Raw genomic sequence first — 20,145 nt, 5'->3', positions numbered from 1 at the left:
CCACTGTATTCGACACACCCACCTACAACATAATCAAAAGACAACACACGGCTTCCTAAAAGTGCAAATCGTTTTAATCTCATCCACATTTGTTTGTTTTTTTTACTTATGTACAGTGAAGCAGACCCAAAAAAATAAACCATAAAATCACTTCCCTCCTGCGATTTTCAAACTGTCTTGCCTACTTTCCAGCAACCCCAATACATTCAAGGAAAAACAAGTGATATGCAACAGGAAAGACAGAAGGTGGAAGATTGACGGACTAAAATAAACACAAGAGTGAATGTGGAAAACACCAATGGCATAACGCACGCCTGCCTGAAGGTTCAAGTTGTGGTCGGCCACTTCAATAAGCAGGGGTGGCCTCATCTTCTCACACACACACACACACACACACACACACCCACACTCACTAAAATCAGGCACCTAAGAGATTGTCTTTTGACACATTTGCTTTTGTAGACTACATTCATTCACTCTAAAAGGAAAGAATTGTGTGTGTGTGTGTGTGTGTGTGCGTGTGTGCGTGCGCGTACATTTCGTTCAAAGCGCACGTTATAAAGAACAAGTACAAACACAGGGTCCCCGAATAAAAGTTATTGCCAGCCTGTGAAATAGTCATGCATTGCCCCACTACCAGCCCCGCACACACACAGACACACACACAGACACACTAAAATAAATTTACTGATGTGGGAGAATGTGTGCCGCTGTGTGTTTTTCATGTGTTGTGTGCATTGCAGGTATTCTCAAAAACGCTTCAAACTAACCAGAGGAAACATCTCAAAAGGCACTTAAACGGGGGGACAGACTCTTCCACCAGGTGACAGTTGATGCGGGATGTGACACAGGAAGGAGGAGGCGGCATCAAAGTTCAGCTCGCGACGCAAACGTGTGTCACGCCAACACAAAATGTTTTGTTTTGTCATCATGCTTCCTACAGCACTCAATCCGGGACAGGGAAGATTCTTCTGTGCAAAGGTTTACCTTCAATGTGCAGCCTAGTGTTCATTAAGTGCACATTCGACACGTGAGCACTAGGTCAGATAAAACTTTTCCCGAAGGACGAGGAGGAGGAGGAGGTCTCTGGAAATAATTGTCAGAATGAAACGAAGAGGATAAAACACTTGATTCCAGAAGCAAACACGTCTAAATCAATTTGAAATTAAAGGCACCAGACTTGCACAGTGAGGCCGAGTCCTGCCGCTGGCGGGGGTTGGAATGGGAGGTGCAACTCCTGTGCTCATATTTAAACAAAGAGGGTCGGGGGATGGGGGTGGGGGGGAGCTGGGAGGGGAGATAAAGTCAGGGCTTCAGTGTCTGTCAGGGACGCTGCTCAGGTCAGCAACGGGACGTCGTCTTCTGATGTGGCGTCTTCGGACAGGGGGATGAGCAGCACGTCGTCGTCAGAGGAGGAAGAAGAGGAGGAGGAGGAGAAGGAGGGCGAGGCAGACAGAGGCATGGAGTTGGTGGAGGAGGAGGAGGAGGAAGAGGAGGGTGAGACTCTGAAGAGGGAGATGCTGAGGCCCAGCGTGTGGAAGATGGAGGCCAGGGAGGGGCTGCTAGGGGCGGTGAGCGGCCTGTCGGGGGGCGGGGCGGGCGGGGCGTAGGGAGGGGGCGGGGTGAAGGCCTCGGCGGGCTGCGGCGATGGCGCTGACGACGCGGGCAACGCCTCCTCAACCCGCTGAGGCCTCTCTGATGGCGACAGCAGGCCCAGTTTCTGCGGCACCGGCTGGTTGAGCGGCTCCACTGGTGAGGAGGAGGAGGAGGGGGAGGGGGAGGAGGAGGCGGCGTGGGCAGAGCGAGACGCTTCCTGGAGCGGAGCGGCATCCTGCTGCTGCTGCTGCTGCTGCTGCTGTCCGGACCTGGAGGGCGGCCGGGGGATCAGACCCCACCTCCTCATGCGGCGGACGGCCCTGCGGACGAACCTGGGCCGCCGTCTGCGGTGCGGCGAGGCGGTGCCGTCCTGCCGCAGCAGCTGCAGGATCCCCCTCAGAGAGATGGAGGAGGGCTGGGGGGATAAATGAAATGATCACAATCAGACCACAATAAGATTCTTTACGGCGACATGATCCATTTGAAATCACACTGGCTGTGTTTCCATCACCCCTAGGGTTGTGCAAAACCCAAATATCCCAATAAAAAAAAAATGGTAATGGAAACACTTTGACTTGGAAAAACCTCTCAAATTTCGCTAAAAGGTTTTGAGTCTCATGAAGTGGTTTGTCATTGATATAGAGGTACATCGCAAAAGTGTCATGGAAACACTATCGCATATACGTGTTATGACGGCTTTTTTTTTTTTTTTTACAAGTAATCAAAAAAATATATATAACAACCATTCTTGACAACAAACATCGAAATGCAGATTTATCGCAATTTGTTACCTGCAAATTGCAATTGTACTTAATTTTATAAATATTGCTTTTATTATGCTTCAGAGCTCATTCCACAAGTGGATTCATACAGAGAACGGAATAGAACGCCTTAATTAATACCACATTGGAGAAATTTCAGAATGACAGCAACAAAAAGCAGTATCAAGAAAAGGAAAATGACATCACTTAAAGACAAGACAAGATATTTACATGTTATGAACAGTTCTATCTACATCATGCTGACACATAAATAAGTGACTTGAGGTTGACGCCTGTGTGACCTCTTTGCTTGTGAATGAGTGCATTGTTGTCGCAGCTCAGCTTTGCTTCTGTGACCAGGCCCTTTCTTCCAACCTGCACCAAAGCCTCTCACATGTTTACTGGTCGCCAGGTGCGACTGCCGATAGAGCTCATGTTAATGACTTAGCGCCACAGTGAGGTCAATAACGTGGGTCTGAGCCAGCAGCTGACACCTGGCGGCTCAAGCACTTTACATTTTGCACTTCTGCATTTTACTTTTTAGAAATCTCAAATCCTTCTCCGAATCTTTCAGTTCTTCATTTTAATTATTATTTTCCTCTTTATGCACTTTTTATGAACTGCTTGCTGATGACTGACAGTGCAGCTGAGAAACTGAATTTCCTTTGGGATAAATAAAGTATGTATCTATGTATCTATCTATCTATCTTCAGAGCCATTCTCTCACCTCGTTGGGGTTTTCTGTGGGGAAGTCCTCCACTGGCGGGATGATGCCCTGAGCGATCAGCTGACCGTAGGAGGGAGGGGCCTGCTGCTGGATCAGCTCCGCTTCCTGTCGGCTGATTGGAGCGAACAAGCTGTCGGGGCAGAAAATTCGGGTTTAGGTGCATTAAAACACAATCGCTGCTGTATTAATGGTGTGAAGCATGCAGACTTTCACAGGAACTCATTTTCTTGTCATTTCCCGTCACCAGAATAGGCGCTTATAAAAGGATTTTTCCAAAGACATGACTAAGAATTGAAGTGTGTGTGGTGCAACTGGCAGAGACGACACACCCCGAGGTGACTCATAAGCGAAACAATTCACGACTCGTATATAAACATTTATGAGGACAAACGCTGAGGCATCGATAAACAAACTAATGACGTCTGATGTTACGCAAGACCGAGCCGGGCTGCGGGAAACATTTACCTGTATTCCCTGGTGCGCAGTGAGTAGAGCTTGCAGGTGCAGCCCATGGCAATGACCAGCAGGAGGCCACACACCAGGCTGCCCACCGTCGCCGCCGTGATGACCTTGCGCGGCAGGATGACGGTGCAGTTGAGCTCGTCTGTGCCGTCCTTGCAGTCCACCTGGCCGTCGCAGCGCCAGCTCTCAAAGACACACCTGCGGACGGGGCAGCAGGGATCAGTCACGTGTTGTTGTGTTGAAAAAAAAAACAGGAAATATAATTTTGTACTGTGTGCACAAGCATAACAATCTGGTTGTCTGCAGTGTCCAGCGTTGGGAGGACTGACCACCCAGAAAACACAGCACTCTTAGGGTCCATTAAGAAACGACTACGCAAACAATGACAATTTCACATGCAAACTACGTAGTTGCACATCTACTAAAGGTCCAGAGTGTAAATTTTTTTCAAGGAAGCCGCCTTGACAGCGCGTTTCATATTTCGTGCACTATCAGGCAGTCTTCCTTAAACAATGCCAGCGCAGGATGGCAGCTAACTAAGAGCAAGACCCTTATTGCTCGATGTATATTCTTATACATATGAAACCTTTTTAAGGTAGAAAAACCACATTACTTGTGATCTACTGCCAGTATACACTTAAATCCATATATTTATGTGCAGTTTGTTCAGCTTTTACCAATATAATAATCATAAATCAAGCCAAATGTTTCTTAACGAGGTTATTAGGCTATTTAAGATGGCTTTTTGTGTTGGCACAAACATTTGCTTGAAAAAGAAGAAAGAATACACGAGAAAATGTGCTGAGATTTTTGCCTTTTCACACATTGGACCGTTAAAAGGACCCTGAAAGGCGGCTGTTTGCTCAAAGTCTGCATCCTCTGGAAGGAATACAGGCTGCGCAGGTTTAAAGTGAACAAACCCCCCGCCGACACACCGACCTGTCACTGTCACAGTGGAAGGTTCCTGGCTGACAAACGGTGCAGTCCCTCTCGTCGCTGCCGTCGGCGCAGTACAGCTGGTAGTTGCAGCGCTCCGAGACCGGGTAGCACACCGGCCTGCCGGCGAAGTGTCCCGACGACACGGCTCTGGGCCCCGCCATGCCGCACGCAAACTGGTTCATGCTGCAGCCCCTGCAGCCCTCCTCGTCCCTCCCCGTCTCAGCGCAGTCCCACTTGCCGTCGCAGCGCTGCTCCTGCGTGAAGCAGCCGCCTGCCGCTCCGCCACATCGGCCCTCCCAAGGCGGGCAGTAGGTCCCCACGTGGAAGGTGGCGTTGAAGCCACTGCCCTCTGAGCCCGGCAGAGTTTCGTAAATCATGGTCAACAGGCCCGTGCTCGACTCCACTTGGACTGATTTGTAGTTCGAGGAGCTGGTTATCTGTGCAGACGGCAAAAAAATGAAGACAGTGGTAAAAAAGCACAATACGTTGCCTTAAGGGGTTTGGATACATTCACGAATCAGGAACCCACAATTTTAAGGACGTCTCCTTCGCCTGGCCTCTGGTTGTATACGGTCAGTCTGTCTCCGGGGCCGAGCACCAGCTGCTGCAGGTCCAGTCTCAGAGGCCTGGAGTCATGAGGGTCCAGAGTCCAGACACAGAACAAGGCTGGGCCACGGATTGCTGGTGGGGAGAAGGTCCCGTAGAAGGTCTGGAGGAGTCCTCCGCACGGCCACTCGATGGGAGCGGGAGTCACCGCAAGCTCCCTTTGAGTTGGGGTCACCTGAGCCTCCTCCTCCTCCTCCTCCTGCTCCTCCTCTGCCTTCTCTGCAAGCAGCGCCAACAGATCAGCCTCATCATCCCTCTCAGAACTCGCATCTACAGTCTTGTGTCCGTTCTCTTTGGCCCCAAATTTAGACTCTTCATCCGGTGTACTACCATATTTTGGCAACGCAGTGGTAGCCACAGCTCCATCACAGCCCTCTTCATCTGTACCACGACCGCCGCCCTCTCCAAGACACTCCACCTGGCCGTTGCAGCGCCAGGAGAGGGGCAGACACCGGCCTCCGAGGCACTCAAAGGATGTTGTTGGGCATTCGCCGGAATCTAAGTGTGTAAAAACAGGAGAGGATAAACAATAAATCAAAAGCAAAAACCAGCTGTGTTTAAGAACACTGAATCCTGATAAGACAGATGAAGAAGACAATACCTCTGGCAAAGTTCAACAGAAAAGACGACACAGGAAACAGATGGGGAAGGAAGTGGTGAGTCACGGTAATATTTCCTCCTGGGAACTCTACCGCTTGTGGCAACTTGGACCCGCAAAGAACAAGCGGGTCGCCGCCATCCGAAGACTTTATCGATACCCATTCCTTCCGACAGCGAGCGGAAAACTGGGAAAAACTGGCACAGGAAATCAGACGTTTAAATATGAGACAGGTTCGGCAAATTCAATTAGATGAAATGAGCTGTTCACTGTAGTATTGACTATTAAACAAAAAGGTTTTGTGCCAGTTGAGTGAAATTCTGTGACATTACCTGAGAACAATGGGTTGCCCTTCTAAACCCTTGATAATCCAACAGTCATAGGTGGAGCCGAAGCGGTACGACCAGCTGTGGTACGCAGAACTCCTGATCTCTCCAACTTCACTGTCTAAGACTTGAGTGGAACGTCCACAGCGCCCTGAGACACAGTGGGACAAAGGCGGAACTGTTAGGAGGAAACCACTTTAGATTTATTAGTGTCTGCATGTGGTATTTAACATGTTATGACTTGATCACGTTATTGAATTGTCACACTGCGGTGTCATCGCATGGCGCCCCTGCTTAAAATAGATGCTGTGACACATAAGTAATGCAGACTAGCTCGTGTCCTTACCAGAGCAGAGGCCGGGCTGAAAATGGCAGCATGCTGCAGATAGGAGAGCAAATCCAGCATCAAACAACAGTTCAATAACAAACAAAAATAATCAAATCAACAACAATGTTTAAGATGGGATGCTCAAATTTAACCGATCTTTAGACATTCACCTACCTATTATAATGAAAATTAGACAGGCCCGGAGGTTGGAAGCTAATGTCATTGTTGTGTTGTTTCTCCAACAGAACATGGGCAACAAAAAAAACAGCAAACTTTAAGTGTTAAAAAAAAAAAGGTCAGAGAGGCGCCATGATAGGAGGTGTTGTTCAAGTGCTCATCTTCTGCAAAAAAATAGGAAACAAATGACGTTAGAGGTTTTTTTTTTTTTCTTTGTTTGTATACTGTATCTTTTGACTGAGAGTTTTCAGTTAACAGAGTTTGATTGAAACAACCATGCATCCACCCCCCCCCCCCCCCCCCCCCCCAATTTATCTTGTGTATAACTAGAAAACTAATTGAGGACTTGTATCCAACAGCATGGGGACATTCTAAAAACGCTTAACGTAGCCCACTTTCACTTCTCCAAAAACCGAAACGATAAACCTTATTTTATGGATAGTGTTCACGACAAGCATTTCCCCCTCCATAGGCGCTCCATATAGGGAAAAGGCTGAGCTAAACGTCCGAAACCAGCAATCAACCATCTCCAAATTTATTGTGGACATCTCAGAAGACAGTTCGTCAAGACAGAAACTAAGAAAACAGAATGAAATCATATAGATCAAAAAATTTGTCGGTCGCCGTTTTCGGACATTAAGCTACGTTAAGCAGTTTCTCTATAATGAGCGCCTATGGGGAGGAAAAGGCTTAGCATGGACGGTAGCCATAAAACGGGAGTAATCGTTTTGGTTTTTGGAGTGGTGGCAGTGGGTATGACGAGAGATTTCCACACGCAATTTGGCGTCGATTGATCGCTGTTTTCGGTCATTACGCCACGTTAAGCTTTTTACGTTAAGCGTTTCAGAATGCCCCAACGGCATGTATAGCTGACTCGGTCGTTCATAATTACACAATCACACAACAAGTCGCGAAAGAAGGAGGGGGGAACGTGGAAGTGAGACGCGTAGTCGCCCAGGTACAGTCACTAGCGAGAAGACTGATTTCCTTCCTTTAATCTGCTCAACAATGACGCCAGGAGCGCTAGCATATCCCACAGCGAAATCTCACCAACCAAACACCTCCCACAACCACTTCATTTCTAACATGGAGAGAAACGTACTGCGTGAGTCTGTTCGTTAGTAGCTCACGGTGACCCTAAGGAGAGTAAAGATCCCCGAGAGATGACGGTAGCAGGCAGTTTGGTGGTGGTGAAGGAGGAGACGCAGGGGAACAGCTGCTGCTCCGTCACAACACCTTCAACAGCGAGCTTCCTGGCGAAGCTACATGCTAATGCTAACTTCCTGCCTTTCCTCTCCGGTTAAAGTGGCTCTTTCTAGGGGCGACACCACATGTAAAGATCTTCGAAGGCAACAATGAAAGTTTTAGGAATACACTGAATCATTATATCCATAGCGGAAGAGCTAAAAACCACTTTAAATGCCCCCCAAAAGAACACGACTTAACGACATTACCATCTCGCTCGGCCTTCTTGTTGACAAATTGTGATGGACTTCCGGATATCTTGGCTCATGACAGGAGGGGCGGAGCTTCGTCATTGTTACTTTCCCGTTGTTAAATCATCTCCATCGTGTTAAGCATTTGTTATTGGACAATTAAAAACAATTACATGGTCCAGAAGTAAACAGTTGATGTTTAATCGTATGTACATGACGTATAGTCACTCAATTTGTGCGAGAAAAGTAGTTGTACATAGTGCTTACCTTCCCCCCCCCCAACACAAGGTGTCAGTGTTGCATCAAATAGCTATTTTGTGAATTAACAGATGGCAAAGTGTGAGACGTCTGAAGCTCCACAAAACTTGAAAATAACATGTTTATTTCTTCAAATTATATATAATTGTTACCTAAAAACGTATATAACATTTAAATGAATTTGCTTAGGACATGCTATTGCCTTTCAGAGGCCAATTGAAGTTAGAATTCTAAAATGCAAAATATTCATAATCACTTTTTTCGGGTTTTCAAAACAAATGTGTTTGGTTTTTTTGTCGGAATATTTTCAAGTGTTTTGTGGGTAATCGTTGCATTGCCAACTCACAAGGACGATCAGGGCGACGATGAAGCCGTTCAGCTGTTTTCCTGAATCGAGTGACGTCTGCACATCTGGAGGAGGTTCTAATGCAAAAGCCACACTCGTTCTTTCTCTCCGCACCTCGTCCACACGCACGGCAGACAACCCGAGTGAGAGAAAGAGGAACTGTTAAATCTGTATACACCATATATTTGCCCAAACTATCCGATTATACTTATTTCCACGACGACCTTTTTTTTTTACATCCTGCAAGTCGTTCCTTCCAAAGGGGTAGATTGGTGCAGGGACGCATCAGGACGGGCAAAAAAAAGTTTCCTGCCACGTTTGTGGGGGGGAAAAAATCCCCATGGAATAGAGCTTCGTTCGAGTTTTGTTTTTGTTTCGTTGTTATCATCATCATCATCTTTTTCTATGTTGAGCCGCAAGGACGGCGGAGTGTGAAGAGAGTTTTTCTCCTGATCTTCTGTTAGTGGCACTTATCGAGAAGAATGCTGCTCCAGCTCATTGCCCTGACCTGTGGTCTCTGCTGCATCGGCATCTCCTCTGTCACAGCCAACGTCCTGAGAGCCGAGGTAAGCCCATCGCAACACAACACGCCACACACTGGCAAAAAGAAAAAGTTTAATTTCAATCGCGTGAACGCTCTTCTTCCCTTTATTTCCCATAATTGTCGTTTATGCTTTTTGTTTTGAACTGGAGCAATGGGGGGCATCTGTTGTATTTCAAGCCCAGTTTTTGTGACACAAGGATAACAATAGTGGATGCATTATTTTTTATTGCATTTCGCAGCCTTTCCGGCGTTTGCTAGTATTAACTGAGCAAAAGAGGAACTTGATGAGCCCCCTGATGCTGCTTGTGCCTCAAAATCCAGCACTGATTAATACAGTCTGAAAGGGTCTGTCACTGTGCAATTGTGAAGGGAGACAGAGCTCCATCAGCAAAATGATAATAATAATAATAATAATAATAATAATAATAATAATAATAATAATAATAATAATGCATTTTCCAAAGAATTCACAAGTCTCAACGTTTTTGGGGGAGGGGTAGGGTAGGGTGAGGAGGAGGTGCAGAGTTTAGAAAACCACAGCTGAGCTGCTTTGTTCTGGCGCTGACTGACTGGTGGGGAGGGGCGCTAATAGTTTTCATCTGGCTGTTCTGGTTGTTGTTTTTTTTATCTTTAGACTGCACAGGCCAAAGCAGCAGGGTGTGTGCTCAGGACAACAGACGCTCCATGGTGGAGACTGTTGCCGTCAAGCAGGCCCCTTAGACTCTAGAGTGCACTTTAAAGTTGAGCAAAACAACACATGTTGACATCAGGCCCTGTGCAGCTTGGTAAATGATTGGGTATGAGCTTCCTGGGCGCCTCCAGACTCTATATTATATATTTGAACTATTGGTGGTCTAGCTGCTCACGAGCTGCTCTAGTTAGTCTAATCTAGTCATGGCATTTGGAATTTAAGGTAGAGGATAATCCTCTGTGTCAAGACAGGATGTAGTCATTGGCCAGCTTTCACAGGAAATTGAGTCACAGAGAAAAAGAAAAGTCCATTAGTCTGTAAGCGCTGAACGCAGCATCAGTCCATAGACATGGTGCAAGACGGAGCGCCTTAGTCATTGACCGCAACTCTGTGACGTGTGATGGAGAGCCAGACGCGGTGGGTAACTCAGACAGTTTACACGAAGGCAGCGGCATATACACAGCGACGCAGTGGGTGAACGTCGGTAAACAAAGTGAGAGAAAACATTGCTGTTTTTACGGCAGAGCGGCAGGACACTAGCTCAAACATCACCGCAGCTGCACGTCACGTCAATACTGAGCTAATAATAATGCCGGGGGTGCCGGCTTCAATACATCTGCCCTCGTCTGCTGATGCGAGAGACGAGCACTCAGACATGGCAGTCAGTCAGATGCCGAGAGATGATAATTATGGGATCGGGGTGACATCACCTGGAAGCTGTATGAACCCTGTGATAAGAAGACAGACCTGTCTATGTGCAGCGCCACAAGGACTGACTGACATGGAGGCTTCTTCGCAATTAAAGCAGAACAGACAGATAAACAGAGACGGGAGGAATTTTTTAAAGGTTTACTAGTTGCTCAACACTCGCGTTTCTTTCCAACTTGACTGGGAGAGGTTAAACGCAGTTAATCCAGTGAGACGAGCCCTCCACCTATGAAAAAAGCCTGAAAACAGAATGGAGGTCCCCTGTGGCCCCCAGGCATCTGTTTTCATTCACGACTTTAGACTTGTCTAACTCTTTTTTGCTGCACGAATAGAAGAGCTCAGTTGGACTTTCTGGGGCAGAGGAAGTTGGCAGCAGTGAAAACAACAAGATCTCTCCCTATCTGGCCCAAAGAATTCCAGAGATTTCCCATTGCCATCTGGAGACATGTGTCTGTTGATCCCAGCAGACCTGGTCAAAACACATCTGGGTCCGACTCTCTTTATCTCAGCAGCGGCCGCGGCTCTTGTCGAAGCATCAAAGGAAAGCTGGAGATGTGGTGCACACCACGCTGACAGGGAGCTCCTCTCACTTTAAAATTGTCAAAACAATCAGTTGCATTACATTGAATGAGAAACTGATGGACTTTAAAGGGAATGAGGCAGGTTATGATGGCTGTCCACACTTGTGAAAATGTCCACGGTCAGAGCATGAGGGACACGAGGGAGGGGGAGCGTTAACTTCTCTCTCAAGGATTTTGTACATCATAAACTTTCAGGCTTAGGTGTTTTATATTATATTTTGAAGGACATTGAGGATATGGGCAACTTTAGAACATCCACCGTGCACTTTGTATTTGGCGTAATCTATAATGCTGTGCATTCATTAACTTCACAATATTAGCATATTAGCAGAAAAAAAATATTTCAGTGACCAACTGATGCGCTTCTGTTGGTGATGCTTCATGGTTTGTTTTTTTTTTGGTAATTGTCAGACCTAGAGCACTCAGGCTAATTTTATTATTAGTGGAAATGGACTCAAAGTGCTCATTAAAAGCTAAATGGATCCCTAAAGAGCTTGATATTTGTGTTAAATTAAATTAAATTAAATTGATGAAAATACTAATAAAAACCTCAAAAACGTATTTATCCAATTAACGTTGTTGGTTTAAGTTCACTAAATTTCTGCTAATCATGAACATGTGGCTTTAAAGTACAGCATCAGCATATATACTTTTTGGTGACCATATGGTGCAAACAAACAGACATTTATCACCACAGCTGCATTGCAGACACCGTATGAAATGAGCAGGAGTGTGCTGGCTTGCGTCATTTGCAGCAGCAGAAGAAGAAAAAAACTACATTCTATTTGACCCGTTTGACCCAGTGGAAATGTAAAAGAAACACTTTTTTCTTTTGTTGGAAAACCAATGCGAACTGGGTCACAGACGCCAAGAAATGAACGCAGTGTGAGATTCAACCACGTGAGAGCAGATTTTTCACTTTTTTTTCCGTTGGCACTGAACGAGAGGAACAACTGACTCAGTCGCTTGATTCTCAGTGGAGCCACATTTCAAACCCAACACTCCCTCCATCCCAGCGTTTCCTCCACTGCTCCTAATGTCTTTACCTCTCCTTTGCTAATGTAACTCTACACTGCAGATCATCTCCCTCTGTCCTGGTAAGATTAATGCACCCAGCTAATGGTAAAGACGGGACAATAGCAGTGGAGGCTGGAGCTCATAGCGGCAGCAGTGACGTTCATTGTCAAGCGGGCATTTTTTTCAGCAAACAACCTTAAAATACAGCCTGGCAGCCTCACTCCATTCCTTCCTTGTTAGTACCACAGCTTCTTTTTTTGTTTATGATCCATCCAGATAGTTGTGGTCACACTTTTTGTTTCGTAAGAGCATGTGGGGTTAACAAATAAGTACAACTCTGTCACGCAACAGTGTAGACGAGACTTTGTGACGTCGGTGTCATGTGATGGGCGGCATCATGGTCACATATTTTGGACAACTTTGCCAAAGCAAATGAAGGTCTTAAAGCAAACATCCCCAGACAAGAGGTGTACAAATAGTTCAACAGCATCTGCAGTTACAACAATTATCAGTTCAACTTTTAATGTATTTTGTTTTTTGTGAAGGTGAAATTACTGAAAAAGGGGTAGACAAAAAAATAACTAGGCTTCAGTCAGTGGCTTTTTTGGACTGAAGAGTCTATCCATCTATCTATCTACACATAAACATACACACACACACACACACACGTGGTCTCACTATCTCAAGTTGTCCAGATTACCTTTATCCATTGCATGAAACTGTTTTAAATGCTGAATCTGTCTAATTATTACGCCTTCAGCTTTATGTAAAGTAGTTATGTCATAGAAAGGTCAGAAAAGCCATGTATACATCCCACGCGCCCACCAGAACAGCCTCAATCGACTTTACATCACGCAAGGTGTGTCTCACTGTCTGTGGATTATACGACTGCAACACACACACACACACACACACACACACACACACACACTCACACACAGTGCACAGACCCCTGGTGTGTGTGTGTGTGTGTGTTTGTGTGTGTGTGTGTGTGTGTGTGTGTGTGTGTGTGTGTGTGTGTGTGTGTGTTTACCAAAACCAGCAGCCGGGCATTTGACCACACATGGCCACTTCTCAAGCGACTGAGCTCGCAGGCATGTTCATGCTCTCAATAAATAGAAGCTTTGATTGTGGCCGCTGGGAGTTGCAGGGAGTGAGGAGAGGAGGGGTGCATGCTGGGATAACTGGCTTTCCAAGCGGAGGCCGCGGTGATGGTGTAGTGTGCGGAGCGGCGGTGCAAGAGGAGAAGTGGGGGTCGCCAGTGTGTGTGTGCACGGGTGTGTTTTTATAGAAGCAGACGCGTCACCACACTGGAGCCACGGCGCAACACTGGCTGCAGTCAGTGGAGCAGCTCTGAGAGCAAACTTGGATTGTGTGCAGGTCAGATTTACTCAAAGAGAGCCGGGGAAATAAATTAGATTTGCCAGACAGATAAATAATTGGGATATATCTTTAAAAAAAAAAAAAGAAGAAGAAAACTAGTAAGAAATAGACAAGGGAGTGAGGGTCTTTGGAGGTGGTAATAAATGAACCTTGTTCTCCGTCTTCTCTGCCCACCACACTGCTAACAGTCACTGTATTTGCGGCGGGCAGCATAAGGGTAGCTAGTCTTGTCAATGCAGTTGCAACATTTCCATCCCGGACCCTTTCCCCCCCGGCTTCACTTACAGTTGGAATGTCTTGACAGGAACATTGCTAATGGTGGAATCTGAGTGGTATCTGGCGTTTAGATGATGCTAACAAAGACATTCCTGTGGAAATCCACAACCAGTTAACCAGTCTGCAAGTTAACTCTGTAGGTGAACATCTTGTGGCGCTCACTCAATCTGAAATCTCCCTGGGCACCGAACATAGAAAGGAAAGAGAAGTTTTGGTTTTCTGTTAAATAAAACAGAGAACCAAAGTCGGTTAGTTTAGCTCAACTAGAAGAACGTTAGCCTTTCTCAATTCAGTAAGGAAGTCATTTGCCTTGCTTTCATTACATTGCAAGAGTTTAAGAAAATACTATAAACAAGTTTTAATTTTCTATATCTGTTTTACTGGTTTACAACAAGTCAGTCAAGAATTTGGCTAAGCTAGCTGTTGAGCGCCAATGTTAACAAAAAAGGTTAGAAAGTATGACGTGTTTATGTTGTGAAGTGATCCTTCATTTGTCTTTTGGTAGAATTTATTCTTATCCCTTCTAGGTAAACATTGCTAATTAAAAAGTAGCCTTCCCCCCACTGTTTCTTATCAAGAGGATCAGTTGCTTAACTCCAGGGCTCTCCGCAAGGAATGAACACAGATGGGCGACACAACAATATCAGACTAGTCTAGTAACTCAAATTAAATAGAGGAACATAGTGTTTGGTGTATTTAGCGTTTGTCTTAAGAGGATCATGTTAGTCAGACCACCAACCTTTGGCAGTGTAGAGACTAGTCATTCTCGCGTGAAGATAAATAGTGGAGGTTGTAGTTGACATTAGAGCAGACAAAGTAGGAGAAAGAGGAGCGCAGACAGTGGCAGGAAGATCCTCAACTCCAGCTTTGCTGAAGGTTAATGATGCTAAAAATGTTTCTTTTTCCAGTGTCATGACCACTGGTCGTGTTGGCCGAGATTGTCTAGACAGACTTTTGGCTCACTGGGACTAAAATGACTTCAGTGGCGTTTTAGTTTTTTCAGAACATGTGTTTTATTTGGCACTCAACTCCTCTCCCATCCCTCTTCATCATCCCACAACAAAGTTCCCTCTCTAACGACTTGTATAAATCAATGTGAACATGCGGGGGTTTGGGTTTTAATGTCTTCATAAACTTGCCGGATGAAGAAAAGGCAATATTTAACACAGTCGGCTCACTTTTTTTTACACACAAACACACACACACACACGCACATTGACTGCAATCTGTGCCGACACATCTCAGAAAAGCAGGTCTAAACACGCCAGCAACGTGGAAAAACAGCCAGAGGTTTACACGCCCTGCCAATCCACTTACATTTTGTTTTTTGTGTTGTTTTTGCCATTTCTGACAAAGACTGAGTCACTCGCCATAATTGAAACATCGAAACAAACAGTAGTTCTCCAAATTGCACATCAAAAAATAAAGACTACTGACAATGAAGTTTGTTTTTTAAATATTTAATGTAGCAAACAAATGCAGTTTTGTGAGTAGAACGGAGAGACGAAGCACTGAAATGTTGTATTATAACACAAAAGAAACACTCGTCATCTAAAACTTCAAATACGGTTTTTCTGGTTCAATTTGGCACTGAATTGTTAAATTGTGTGAGGAATTTCAAAAATCCAATGATTAAGGGCGTTGTAATATCACATCTGGCACTCAAGCATCACTTGGTTGTTGTTGGTGGAAAATTTTTGAATGTTACTTTTGTAATGAGACATATATGATTTGCTTCCAAATTCTGACAAGCTCATTTTAAGGTAAAGAGTGTTCTTACTCCAGTAAAGGCATTTAATTTGTATTAGATTTTAGTGCCTCTTTTCTTTTTCTTTTTACTTTACTGACTTTATAAACAATTTCATCGAGTTCCCTGGAATGTTAATGTCAAAGTGTTCTCTCTGTCGTAGGCGTGGCTTCAGCAGTATGGATACTTGCCGCCAGGTGATGTCAGAGCTCAGGCCATCCGCTCACCCAAAACCATCGAAACAGCGATAGCAGGCATGCAGAGGTTTTACGGTTTGCCCGTCACTGGAACAATCAACCAAGAAACACTGCAGTGAGTCCAGATAAACATCAATGTCTCTGAAGTTTTAGTATTACTTCACTGTGTTGAATACTTCTCTGATGACTCTGGATTTAAATATGATGAATTATATTATAAAAATTTATGATGAACTTATTGAGTGTCATTGTGTGGTTGCCAGGGCGATGAGCAAACCTCGTTGTGGTGTCCACGACAAGTTTGGCCCTCAGCTGAAGACAAACCTGAGGAGGAAGAGATATGCCGTGCAGGGTCTGAAGTGGGACAAGTCAGAAGTTACCTTCAGGTTATCTATCAGCTACTATTTCATTAAAAACAACTTCATGTTTCTTAAAGGAATATATTTGTATCAAGAGAAAAAAAAACACCTTGATTTGTTTAAGCACTGATGAACTAAAATACAGTCAAGTGAAATCTTTAATTAATTGAGCAATTGGTGTATCAATCAAACTTTTCGTCAAACATCTTAAATATTGTTCATTTCATATTTAATCATTTACTATAATTACAATTATAATGTGTAACATTGTAATCTAACACCACTACAAACCTCTCTCTAGCCCTTCCAACTTGACCCTTGGCCTTTACCTCTTTGCGTTTTTTTTTTGTAATGACAGCATACAGAACTACACCCCCAAGATCGGCCAACGAGCCACATTCGAAGCCATCCGGAGAGCCTTCAGGGTGTGGGAGAGTGTGATCCCGCTCACCTTCAGGGAGATTTCCTACAGCCAAATCAAAGCTAAGCCGGACAGCTACGCAGACATCATGCTGTCCTTTGCCGACGGCTTCCACGGCGACAGTACACCGTTCGATGGCGAGGGCGGCTTCCTGGCTCACGCATACTTCCCTGGAAACGGCATCGGTGGGGACACACACTTTGACCTCGCCGAGCCCTGGACCACTGGCAACGTCGACCAGGGAGGTGAGTGGAAGGAGACAGAACTGATCATTACACATCCTGGGGGAAAATATGAACATTTTCTTTTCTGTTTACATGAAGGTAATGATGTCTTTCTGGTGGCCGTCCATGAGCTCGGTCATGCTCTGGGCCTGGAGCACTCTAACGACCCCTCTGCCATCATGGCTCCCTTCTACCAATGGTTTGAGACGGAAAACTTCCAGCTCCCAGATGATGACCGCAGAGGCATCCAGGCAGTCTACGGTGGGTTGGAATCTGTTCAGTGCTGTAGTCTTGTCTCTACAAGTGGGTATACTCTGGGCGGCGGCGTGGGTCACTAAAGCAATAGCTGATACTCTCAAACAGATCAGAATATGAACCATCCTTTAAATCACATTTTTAAACGGAAAACTGAACGTTGTGTCTCGAAAAGACACTGATGCATATCTTTGCGCATTTTTTAGTGATTGTACGGTAATTCGGAATCTTGTCTAGTGGTTATATGGTGTATACCGGCGTATCAAATAGACTACACCACTGAATTTGTAGCAGTGGTGTCCTCCTTCACTAAGAAAAAGTCCGAGATGATCCTCCGGTGGTACTGAATTATCATTTCAGTATATACCAAAGTACGGAAACACTTGCCAATCATTTTCCTTTCAAACTGGTCATCTCACCTTTGAACATCCTTCCCACCGCAGGGACCAAGTCTGGAGCTCCGCCTCCTCCTCCACCGCCTCGCCCCACCAAAGTACCCAGACCAGAGCATGGCCCAGACGTCTGTGAGGGACACTTTGACACCATCGCCGTCCTAAGAGGGGAAAAGTTTGTATTTAAGGTACCAGAGGCAGCATTTATCTGAAAAAACAAAATGTCCACACAAAAATCAACTACTAGAATCTATTTTTTGCGCGTGTCCTACCTTGACATGTCCAAAAATATCCCCTGTGGAAAAGACTGGTTAAAGTCCTTTTTTTGACCATAATATTGAATTCAGTCCTCTTCCAATAGAGCTCCTTCAAAATAATTTCCATTTGGCCTTGCACAGTCTTTGTGTGGGTGGGGGGGGGGGCTGATTGACACCCATTTTTTTTCATAAATCTTTCTGTTGAGCAAATTGACACTTACTTTGTAAAATGATCTAGTACAGAGAAAGAATATACGGTGAATTTTATTAAATTGTAATCTATAAATCTATCCAGTAGAAAAGCTGCAAACAGTTCCAAATGTTAAATTTGCCACATCTCTTCTCAAAAAGAGTTGTCAAAATGTATTCAGCTCCAATTCACTTTTTAAATGTGTGTGCAGGACAAGTGGTTCTGGCGCGTGCGGAACAACAAGGTGCTGACTGGTTACCCGATGACCATCAGTCACTTCTGGAAGGGTCTGCCTTCGAACATCAATGCTGCCTACGAGAGAGACGATGGGAAATTTTTGTTCTTCAAGGGTAGGTGATTAAAATTAGATTAGCAATGACAGCAGCCCTACACTGAATTCACACTGCTCTCTGATCTAACTTGCTTGTTTTTTCTCTTCCGACCCTTTCATCCTCACCATCCCCTCCAGGTGACAGGTACTGGGTTTTCAGTGAGTCCAGTATGGAGAAGGATTCCCCAAAGAGCCTGAAGGACCTGGGCACCGGCCTGCCCAAAGACAAGATTGATGCTGCACTCTTCTACACAATAACAGGACACACGTACTTCTTCAGAGGCAATAAGTGAGTTTTGATTCTCACGTTTGTATATAGATAATATGTTGAGTTATCACAAGTTACTGTCAGCTTTGTGTTGAAGTTCAGAGAAAGGGAAAACTGTCACTAAATGAGGATATTTCGCTCGTAGAGACAACATTAAAGTCCTCCACATAGTAATTTTAGTTCCACGCTTGCTTGTTCTTCTGCATTTAGAGGGAAATTGTTTTTTTTTTTGTTTTTTTTTAAAAAGAATCTCTGCATTGAATCTGATGAAACAAGTTTTTCTTCTATATTTTCAAAAGCTGATTTTGCATTACGAGCTGAGAAGTTTGTTGGGTTTCTTTGAACTGAACACTGCCAGCATGTGGTGTTCTAAAGTCTGTTCAAAATTCAAACTGCCAAATTTAGCACATAAAAATATGCAACAATAAAAGTATAAAGGCATTTTTCCCCCCAGCAGAACTGTGTAACATCTAATAACCGCCACTTGAAGCAAACAGCATGTGTGAAAAATTAGGAAACTATGGTGACTTTGTTTTTATTTTGGATGTCGTGGCGGGCAAGTGATTAAAAGAAGTAATTGAATAATGCAAATTCCTCCCTTTCACATCTTCGTCTCTCGGGGAAAGCCTTGCATCATGGGTAGTGTAGGCTTCAAAGAGAAAAGGATTTCCCCAGGGTCAGGAATTAATGGCAAAGTTGTCATTTCTCTCCCTGGTAGGTACTACCGCTTCAACGAGCAGACTCGCACTGTGGACAACGGTTACCCCAAGCCCATCAGCATGTGGAGCGGCGCACCAGATAACATTAAAGCTGCCATCATGAGCGAAGACGGATGTAGGTGTTCCCAAGCAAGACTTTTGTCAATTTCATTTAACAATCAAATGTCACTTGTTTCAGCCTTAATATTTGGGAAATTATTTGCAAGGCTAAACTCTCTGTTCCTCTTAGTCTTGAATCTCTTAATCCCCTCTCGTATTCCTTCTTCTCAGCGTACACCTACTTCTACAAAGCCAACAAGTACTGGAAGTTCAACAACCAGTACATGAAGGTGGAGTCCGGCTACCCCAAGTCTGTGCTCACCGACTGGATGGGCTGCGACAGCGAGGAGCCCAAGAAGGGGCGGGACGAGGAGGTGATTGTCATCGAGGTGGACGAATCGCAGGGCGGGGCCGGACCGGTTGCCGTGGTGATTCCTCTTCTCCTGCTGGTTCTGGTTCTGGCCACGCTGGGTGCCCTCTTGTTCTTCAGGAAGTACGGGACACCCCGACGCCTCCTCTACTGCCAGAGATCCCTCCTGGACAAAGTTTAGACGGGCGCCAGCAGGAGGCGAGAGACAGACTGTCAGGAAAGGGACGGGACAAGAGGGAGAGGGCCGAGGATGGTGACTGGACTGGAGAGACTGGGGAGGTGGACGGCGTGTTGGCTTTTATTGGGTTTGTGAGTGCCGTGGTGGAGAGCAAGGGAGCTGAGAGGCCTGAAATCAGGAAGATGTGTATTTGTATTTTAACTATTTACATGTACTGCTCAGTGTCCAGCGTAGCCCACGGTCTCACAGAGAGAGAAGGGAAATAAACAAAGAGACTCATGCTCAACCTCCTGGCTCTCCTCCCCCCTGCACCGCGCAGGTACTTAAAACAAACAGCCCTCCTTCCTTCCTCTGCTTTAACTGGACGACTCCAGCTGAACTGCTGTCTGATTCATGTCTAAAATCGAGGAAAACATGTCATCTGCTTTTTTTTTTCTT

General features: G+C 45.2%; 2 protein-coding genes across 3 annotated transcripts; one reads left to right on the top strand and one right to left on the bottom strand.

Moving 5' to 3' along the window:
- Positions 1–56: 56 nt before the first annotated feature.
- On the bottom strand, positions 57–8,118 carry lrp10 (low density lipoprotein receptor-related protein 10). 2 transcript variants are annotated; one of them, XM_076028303.1, is made up of 10 exons: positions 7,975–8,118; positions 6,518–6,684; positions 6,362–6,394; positions 6,022–6,166; positions 5,693–5,886; positions 5,015–5,589; positions 4,486–4,922; positions 3,550–3,744; positions 3,085–3,214; positions 57–2,011 (listed from the first exon to the last, which is right to left on the bottom strand). In XM_076028303.1, exons 2-10 carry the CDS (start codon positions 6,591–6,593, stop codon positions 1,337–1,339), a joined length of 2,460 nt encoding a protein of 819 aa, XP_075884418.1. In that variant the 5' UTR covers positions 6,594–6,684; positions 7,975–8,118; the 3' UTR covers positions 57–1,336. The 2 variants fall into 2 exon arrangements, with proteins under 2 accessions (XP_075884418.1, XP_075884419.1); XM_076028304.1 differs by lacking the exon at positions 7,975–8,118 and adding an exon at positions 7,623–7,774.
- Positions 8,119–8,659: 541 nt separating this feature from the next.
- mmp14a (matrix metallopeptidase 14a (membrane-inserted)) lies at positions 8,660–20,145 on the top strand. The gene is made up of 10 exons (XM_076028312.1): positions 8,660–9,126; positions 15,671–15,819; positions 15,968–16,090; positions 16,422–16,729; positions 16,808–16,969; positions 17,407–17,543; positions 18,014–18,152; positions 18,272–18,422; positions 19,120–19,235; positions 19,391–20,145. The coding sequence occupies exons 1-10, from the start codon at positions 9,043–9,045 to the stop codon at positions 19,708–19,710; spliced, it is 1,689 nt and encodes a 562-aa protein (XP_075884427.1). The 5' UTR covers positions 8,660–9,042; the 3' UTR covers positions 19,711–20,145.

This window comes from Nelusetta ayraudi, unplaced genomic scaffold (assembly GCF_046127955.1).
Source record: "Nelusetta ayraudi isolate G7.1 ecotype Tasmania unplaced genomic scaffold, CSIRO-AGI_Nayr_v1 ptg000022l, whole genome shotgun sequence".
In the NCBI taxonomy this organism is placed as follows: domain Eukaryota; kingdom Metazoa; phylum Chordata; class Actinopteri; order Tetraodontiformes; family Monacanthidae; genus Nelusetta; species Nelusetta ayraudi.
Note: the sequence above shows the minus strand (reverse complement) of the source record. Positions and strands in the feature narration are given on the sequence as shown.

What these genes read in the sequence shown, in the direction of transcription:
- mmp14a (XM_076028312.1), top strand. Translation starts at nt 9,043, where the DNA reads ATGCTGCTCCAGCTCATTGCCCTGACCTGTGGTCTCTGCTGCATCGGC. An exon ending in GGGAAAAGTTTGTATTTAAG is followed by an intron (nt 17,544 to 18,013) that starts GTACCAGAGGCA and finishes ATGTGTGTGCAG; the next exon opens with GACAAGTGGTTCTGGCGCGT. An exon ending in CATCATGAGCGAAGACGGAT is followed by an intron (nt 19,236 to 19,390) that starts GTAGGTGTTCCC and finishes CCTTCTTCTCAG; the next exon opens with CGTACACCTACTTCTACAAA.
- lrp10 (XM_076028303.1), bottom strand. Translation starts at nt 6,593, where the DNA reads ATGTTCTGTTGGAGAAACAACACAACAATGACATTAGCTTCCAACCTC. An exon ending in TCTAATTTTCATTATAATAG is followed by an intron (nt 6,395 to 6,517) that starts GTAGGTGAATGT and finishes TCCTATCTGCAG; the next exon opens with CATGCTGCCATTTTCAGCCC. An exon ending in CCACAGAAAACCCCAACGAG is followed by an intron (nt 2,012 to 3,084) that starts GTGAGAGAATGG and finishes TTATCCCCCCAG; the next exon opens with CCCTCCTCCATCTCTCTGAG.